The sequence below is a fragment of the Myiozetetes cayanensis genome, unplaced genomic scaffold (assembly GCF_022539395.1).
Source record: "Myiozetetes cayanensis isolate MyiCay16 unplaced genomic scaffold, myiCay2020 scf10, whole genome shotgun sequence".
NCBI classification, from domain to species: Eukaryota; Metazoa; Chordata; class Aves; order Passeriformes; family Tyrannidae; genus Myiozetetes; species Myiozetetes cayanensis.
The window spans coordinates 2738050-2745919 of NW_026086605.1; the positions used below are offsets into that span (position 1 = coordinate 2738050).

At 45.1% G+C, this 7870-nt stretch overlaps 1 protein-coding gene across 1 annotated transcript; it reads right to left on the reverse strand.

The window, feature by feature from the left end:
* Positions 1 to 114: 114 nt before the first annotated feature.
* On the reverse strand, positions 115 to 5771 carry CUNH10orf88 (chromosome unknown C10orf88 homolog). Its single transcript, XM_050305372.1, has 6 exons — positions 5634 to 5771; positions 5334 to 5525; positions 4226 to 4298; positions 3463 to 3669; positions 2270 to 2742; positions 115 to 1291 (listed from the first exon to the last, which is right to left on the reverse strand). The coding sequence occupies exons 2-6, from the start codon at positions 5441 to 5443 to the stop codon at positions 1063 to 1065; spliced, it is 1092 nt and encodes a 363-aa protein (XP_050161329.1). The 5' UTR covers positions 5444 to 5525; positions 5634 to 5771; the 3' UTR covers positions 115 to 1062.
* Positions 5772 to 7870: the final 2099 nt, after the last annotated feature.

Here is a 7870-nt window from a genome sequence, read left to right on the forward strand (position 1 = left end):
AGATTTGGTATTTGTGTCAACTCCTATGCAGATCTGTCACCTGAAGAGGGGATAAATAAAAATTATGAGAGAAAAAAACATCTACAAATTACCAGCACTGGAACCCAACACCACTTGGGAAAATATTTCAACTTCTTTTGTAATAAAAAAGCAACCAATAAACACCAAATATAAAAACCTCTCAACTTAGTACTCTGTCTTAAGTCAACTCTGAGTTGAAAAAGAGTATGTGTCTACCTCAGGGTGTTTCCTAAAAGCACGTAAAACCAAATTTTTACAGGTATAAAGGACAAGAAATTAAGATCCTTTTTTCTTTAAAAAAAAACCCAAAACTTTTAATCTTTTGAAATCACTTTGAAACCGCTCCTGGCAGGAGTTTAGCTGAGGGACAACTGCAAGATTTCTGTTCAAAGCAAATTGTCCTCTCTTCCCAACCTGCTCCTGTGAGTTACAACCATCAAGATGTGACAGTCTCCTTAAAAGACATCAGTTTTCCTGGAGAAGAAAATATTAGGCAGACTTAATAAAGATACGGATTCTACACATCTGCGCTGTTTGTTGACTCAAAATATCCCCATAGGTATTTTTTTTCCCAAAATGTCTTTGCATGCACCCAACTTAGGGCTTTACAACAAAGCCCCTCCCAGAGTCCAAGTTAAATGCTGTACCCCAGAATCAAAGAGCAACAAACAGAAGGAAGTCTGAAGGTTGACCTTCCAAAAACAAAGCGAACTGATTCTGTGCAGGTAAAAAGATAATGCAGTAACTCAGTTTATTCAGAGTTCAAACTGAAACTGGGGGACTGTTCATATGGCTTTCAGCACGTGTTCTTGAAATAAATAAGCCACAAAGGGCATACAAAACTCTCATATTTAGGAAAAAACACACATTCCCTAAGATCTTTCATAAAACTGACAACTGCGTGCAACAGTGGGTAGAATTACAGTAACAAAATGCAAGCTAACAACACTGAGGTTTCCTTACAGCTGTAAATCCATAAATACTAAGCTTTGTAAATGTAATTGCCCTTAAAATATTTACACTGAAATCCTACATCTCTGTTCATCTCTCTCCATTGGAAAACCCTTCATTAGAATCATAGTGTGCTTGTGAAATTTTGTTTGGCTTTGAGTTCCGAACCAAGTCCATCAAGAGAACCATTTTATTGTCTATGTGTGTCTGAAGAGCCTGGATTTGTTGATCAATATAGTCCATTAGCTTTTTCTCCATCAGATCCATATTTTTGGAGATGATCTTTTCCAAATAGGAGCAAATAGGCTGTTGTTCCACTCTGCAAAAAGAGCAAATATAAGAGTTAAGTATAAGCTGTTTCTTAATGACAAGGAGCATATTAGAAATTTGGGCACTTGAACTTCTTTTAAATGCAAAATCTCATTTATTAGGCAATGAACTGTGGAAGGTATTAGGCTTTTAGCACAATAAAATACCCTGCCTACCACATTTTAAATTTCTTTTTTTTTTTTCATAAACATTCTACAGTATATAGTCATCTTTCTTCACCCTTATTTTTTCAAAGGCTCAAGGATGCATTAGAGAGCTTAGTTAGATAAAACAAAACCCACACAACTCGACAGTACACACAGAGTTCAAATTCTGTCAGCATGGCAGACTTTGTCCTTCTCAGCAGAAGTGCTTCAAGAATTATCCAAGCTATGCAACTCTTTGGTTTGGCACTGCATTCTTCAAAAACACTGCATTCTTTCAGGAGCTGGAGATATTCAGGCTCTATTGCAATCCCAATTCCTACACAACATTCCCACATCTCACAATTTCCACCATTGTTCCTTAGGTATCAAAGTCTGCTCCAGAAATGCCAACAAACGAGCAGGAACAGGCACACATCAAGTACAGCAAAAAGGCTGGGTCACATTGTGGGGGAAAAGGAAGACACAGGGATTTGGGAGGTAGAAAGAGTCAAAATGTAAATGTGGTAAAAGACAAGAAAGGCAAACTACATGTGTATGGAAATGCAGGAACATACTTTTTAAAAATTGTAAGAGGTGAAATGGAGGTAAAAGACAAACAGTTTAGTAGCAACAAACGATGTGATTTGTTCTGAAAAAACTCCCACATTCAAGCAGCCCATCTGAAAAATTAATTGTAACCACACTCATTGCCACACAGCCTTTAAAACCACACCATCTCAGATTTGCTGCTGTTAATGAGAATAAAATTACTCATTTTGCTTAAACTAGTCAATAAATACAGTGAAGCCACTACTTTCAGAAGTATCACAAACTCAACTCACCCAACACACTGAACGCCTTCCTCTTTAGCCACTGAGTTTTTCCTGAGCTGCCTCTCTCCATCTTTTAGCCGGAGGTGACTCACCTGACTGCATAAGTTTTGAAGAAAGGGAAGAAGCACCTGTGGGTTGGCTACATTTGGGGGTTCACCCGCTTGTTCCTGCACATGCAAAGATCCCACGACTTTCAAATCGTTTCTGAGGTCAACTGCGTTTTGCTGGGTAGCAAGTCTGATTTCAGAGTCAAAAGAGTTCCCTCTCTCAGGTACCTCTGTGTTCAGATCACGACTTATTTTTAGGTCTTTATAGACTGTTTCACTTGTTAAATGATTTTTAAGGGGCAGAGGTTCACTGGCTGAGTGACTCGGGGATGACTGAAGAGCCGCACTGCGCAGTCCATCTATTGCACGGTCACCTCCGAAGTCGGAATTCTTCCCCAAGATCCAACTAAGTTTGTCTCCAAGAGGTAAACTGTTCTGATGGGAACAAAAAATAACACAATTAATAATATTGAAATAGACTGGAAATTATACAGTAATATCAACAGATTTAACAGCATTCTACTAGTGTGATATAAAGATTTTAAAAGTAGTTCTGAATTACATGCTTATGGAAAAGCACAGGAAGATGTTTTCCCTGTACATATGATGTGTTAGTTATCTTGTCATTCTCTAAGAAAACAGCTTTACTGGCTTTTTACCACACCATGTCCCCAGGACTGAATATTTTTAACTGCAGATGGATTCAGGATTCTGTTGGAACAGTTCACTCCACAGGATCAGGATCTCAGTCAAGCAAATGCTCTGTAAGAGCATGTTCTCTTTAATTGAAGGTGACATAATGACCATAAAGGTCAAAACCAGCCCACCTACCTACATCCCAATCATTCCAGGGAATGTGCCCACCATCCTTGACAAGCAGTGACAGTGAAGTTTAAAATAATAACGAAGAGTTATTAACTCTGGCCTCGGTGTGTGCACAGTGATTCCTGGAGTACACAATCTCCCCTCACTGCACTCACGCGAGTGGCAACAGCTAAACCAGGATTAAAATGGCAGAAAGTGTGGGGTAAAAGAAAAAAAACCAAAAAAAACCAAACATAAAATCTTTTTTAATTAATCAATTTAGAACATCCTTAAGCTGGAAAGGTGTCAGGTGAGTACTGTTCATGCTCACAGAAAAGCACAGTGGTTTACCTTCTGCTGACATCGGACCATGTCCATGAGCTGCTGAGCACCTGGAGACAACTTAGATCCCATGGATTCCATTATAGTTTGCACTCTGTCTAGATCTATGCTCGAGCCTAGTGAAGGAAAATCAGTTGCTAGTTTTGCAGACACTGCTTTCACTTCTATAATTATTTTACTGATGAGTACTCTCTGTGTCTCACCAAAGGAGAGCAGCTATTGCAAGAAGAAACAAAAAATATTTTGGTTAGGAAAAAAAAACCCCGACAGTTTCAATTTCTTTGTACGTAGGGGACAGTGCACTTGAGTCTTGGGGGAAATTATGCTGAACTCTTTTCCAGGGAAATTCAGCCCATTTCTCCTTGCTGCCATTCCCCAGAAAATTCTGACTGGAACGGAGGTGCCTGAGTGCCCTAAAGATAAATCAGGCCTTGATTTTCTAAGCATGTAAGAGTAGTGGCCACATGATTTTCAAAAGCTTATCTAACCACATCAGAGTTAACAGTTATAATCACAGATCTGCAGTTTACCTGGTTTATTATTTTTTTCCTCTAAATTACCTGTATCTCATAAAAAGTCTTCATGAAAACTGAGATACAAATTTAAAAGAACTCTGCTATCAAGACAAAGTACCAATTAACAGATTTTTAGGTTGTTATATGAAGTGATGAAGGGCACAAAAGCCAATAATTTGATGAAGAGCAATGCAATTTAGTCAATTCAGGGACTAAAAACACCAAGGAAAATAAAACAATGGTGTTTAATTCCTTACCTTAATTCTACAGGAGGTTGCAGGGCATTCAAACTTATGGTACTTGTGGTATAAAGCAACCTCTTCAGCTTCACTACAGAAGTAAAATAGATAAGCTGTGACATCAATACACAAAGTACCACCATTATTTGTAGAAATACACTATATTGGTAAACATTCAGGTAAGAAACAAGACTGACCCAACATATTTCTAATGCTGTTTTAATATTTTAATAGTTTTAATTTCTAGTTTTGAGCACTTTTTTATTTCCAATGGCAGTTTTAATGCTTATAGGCAACTTGCAATGAATCTTATGGAATATGTACATAAAAAATTTAGTTGTATGTGTACATACACTATGTACTAGAGAAGCTTTTGAGGCTCACTACGTTCTTCACACACCTTCCCTGAGGCTCTGAGTCCTCTGGTTTCTATTTAGCTAATTAAGACGTGCCATGTAATGACTTACAAACAAAACAGAAACGTTGTTTTATTTCCCCCGGCAAAATATGGAAGGAAGTATCGAAGGGGAAAACAAAACCATCTTTTTTTTTTCAATTTTCTCTCTTTTTCCTTTAAGTATGGGATGACCACTTTAATTAAAGACACAAGAGATCTTTCCCGAAATCACCGAATGGTTTGGGTTGGAAGGGACCTTGAAGACCATCTCGTTCCAGCTCCCTTGACATAGGCAGGGACACCTTCCACTATTCCAGGTCACTCCAAGCCCCGTCCAGCCTGGCCTTGGACACTTCCAGGGATGGGGCAGCCACAGCTTCTCTGGCCACCCTGTGCCAGAGTCTCAGCACTTTCACACGAAGGATTTCTTCCTCATACCTAATCTAAACCTGTTCTCTGTGGCTGGGAAGCCACTCCCCTTTGTCCTGCCAACTCCGTGCTTTTATGGCCTCTCTTCATCTCTCTTGACGGCTCCTTTCAGGCACCGAAAGGCACAATTAGGTCACCCCAAGCCTTCCCTTTTGCAGGCTGAACAACCCCAATTCCCTCACTCTTTTTAAAAACATCGGGTCTATGACAGCAGGAGCCCCTGAGAGAGATACACTCACACAAAACACGAGGCTGCCTGGGGGCCGTGAGCGCCCCTGTCCCCCCGTGCCCCGCTCTCACCCCGTGTCCCGGCGGTGTCCGCGGCTCTGTCCCCGGCCGGTGCCGCAGTACTCCTCTCCCACGTACACCTCCATGTTGCGGGCCTGGCTCAGGATCCCCACGGACACCATCGCGGCGCCGGGCCGGCACTCCAGCCGCACCTCGCAGGGCTCCCGCCCGCGCTCCCGCCGCTCCACCACCACGGGCTCTCCGCTGCGGGGAGGGGGGAAAACCACACAGAAACCACAGGCGTCGTCCCGCCAGCCCGCACCGCCCGGCCTCGCCCGGCGCCCCCTCAGCCCGCCCGCCCGCCGCCCTCACCCGGGCTCGCCGTCCGCGGGGCCCCGCCGCACGCACAGCGCCCGGGACAGCCCGCCCGGCGGCGCGCAGGGCCACGAGCACCGCGCCCACACGCAGCGCGGGCCCCGCGATGCTCCCTCCTCCTCCTCCTCCTCCTCGGGCTCCTCCGGGCCCGGCGGGGCCGCTCGGCCGCTCCACATCGCGGGGCCCGGGGCGGCGGGAGCGGCGGGGAGCGAGCACCGAGCGCCGGCCGGCCCTCAGCGGGCACGCGCCTGCGCCACCCGCGGGCCCCGCGCCTGCGCGCCGGGAGAGGCAGCCCTGGAGGGCGGGGCCGGTCAGGGAATCCCGGGATGTGGGGGGGCGGTCACAAAATCCCGGGATCGGAGCCCTTGGATGCGGAATCCCGGGATCGGAGCCCTTGGGAAGGACCTTTGAGTTCATCGGGTTCAGCGTTGGGCCCCTGCAGCACCTTGGCACCCAGACCGTGGCACTGAGAGACACGTCCTGTCCTTCCTTGAGCGCCCTGGGCACCCCATTCCAATGCCCGACCTGAACCTCCCCTGGAGAGGTTGGGACAATGCCCTCTCTTCCTGTCGGAGGTTACCTGGGAGAAGAAGCCAACCCTGGAGCTGTGCCAGGGCAGGCTCAGGGTGGATCTCAGGGAAAGGTTCTTCCCCCAGAGGGTGGCTGGCACTGAACAGGCTCCCCAGGGCAGTGGGCACAGCCCCAAGGCCGACAGAGCTCCAGGAGGGTTTGGGTGATGCTCTCAGGGACAGGGTGGGATTGTTGGGGTGTCTGTGCAGGGCCAGGAGTTGGACTCGATGATCCTTGTGGGTCCCTTCCAACTCAGCATACTCTGTGACTCTGTGACGGCCACCTGGCTACAAACCCCTTTTGGTGCCTCTGCCCAGGGTCCGTGGATGGGCTACCATGGTCTGGTTGACAAGGTGATGTTGGGTCACAGGTTGGACTCCATGATCTCAGAGGTCTTTTCAAACCAAACTGACCCTGTGATTCTGTGAAATTCGGTAATATGACAAAATTCAGAACTACTGGATTCTCTTTCCCAAGTTGTGTGCTGATGGTGTGCCACACAGGAGAGAGGCTGTGAATAAAAGAGGCTATAAATAAAAGATGGGGTTCATTTAATTTTCAGTAGGATCCTGGCTTCTGGAGTCGGGGAAGACTGCTCCTGAGGCTGTGGCACAGACACAGAGCCAAAGAACAGGGGTATCGAGTTCTGCTTCCACCCAGGGCTCAGCACAGGAACGTTCACTGGGTGTGTGACTGTCGGGAGATGGACCTGAGCAGGCTTTGCACAAGCTGTAATTAAAAATACAGCCAGCACCTCAGCGTTTTGTCATCCAAGCCATTGTTTTGTGGGATTTACCAGCAATGGAAAAGTGGATTTGCTCTGTTTGAATTAAAGAATTAATTAAAATTAATTAATGCAAATGCTTTAGCGTGAAAAACTGTGTTGTCTCAGTCTCCTTTTTTTGTGTTTCTAAATGTGCTTGATTGTTCCAAAATGTGCTGCAGCTTCATACGGTTTTGAAGCATTTATTTTTGCTTTTGTGACAATGTGGTAGCATGGAAGATCATTGTGATCCTGGGAGAGCAATGATCTGCACAAAATTATGGACTTTTAGCGAGGAGAACTGCGTTTAACACAGGAGGGACTGGGCAAAATCCCTGTTTTGGGGATTTCCGTGTGTTTGTGGGATTTCCATGTGTTTATAGGGTTTCCATGTGTTCATATGCACTGTATATTCCATATTTTTAAAGCAAAGATGAAGAAACAGAAAGCAACAAGCTGAAATTTCAAAGAGTAGATTGTTTCACACTGGAGTTTTTTTTTTGCTGAGCTGGAATAGCCAGGATAAACATCCTAAACACTGTATTTGTTACTAGTGATATTTTCTGTTTGTAATCTCATAAGATCTCACAGTGGAATGAAAGCCCTTTAGAATAAAACCAGTTTGATCCCGGCACGGCTCAGTTGCTCCTTCTCCAATCAGCATTTCAGGACGTGCTGCTTTTTATTTGCATTAAGCCGTCTGACCAGTTTCCTCGCAAGCCCAGTGGATTAAATTTTACTTCCCGTTCCCTGAGCAGAGATGCAGTGTCAGGGTGCTTTTTTCTGTTGTTTGCCTTGGGAGCAGACGGTTCTTGCTCTTCTGGTTCCTGTGGGGAGCAGCCGGAGCCAGGTACGCTCAGTCTGCTGGGACACCGGAGTGGTTTCTCCGGGAAGTCCAGTC

Coding starts and splice junctions, on each gene's coding strand:
- CUNH10orf88 (XM_050305372.1), bottom strand. CDS start 5,443: ATGGTGTCCGTGGGGATCCTGAGCCAGGCCCGCAACATGGAGGTGTAC. Junction 2,743..3,462: donor TGGTCCGATGTCAGCAGAAG/GTAAACCACTGT, acceptor TGTTCCCATCAG/AACAGTTTACCTCTTGGAGA. Junction 1,292..2,269: donor GAAGGCGTTCAGTGTGTTGG/GTGAGTTGAGTT, acceptor CTCTTTTTGCAG/AGTGGAACAACAGCCTATTT.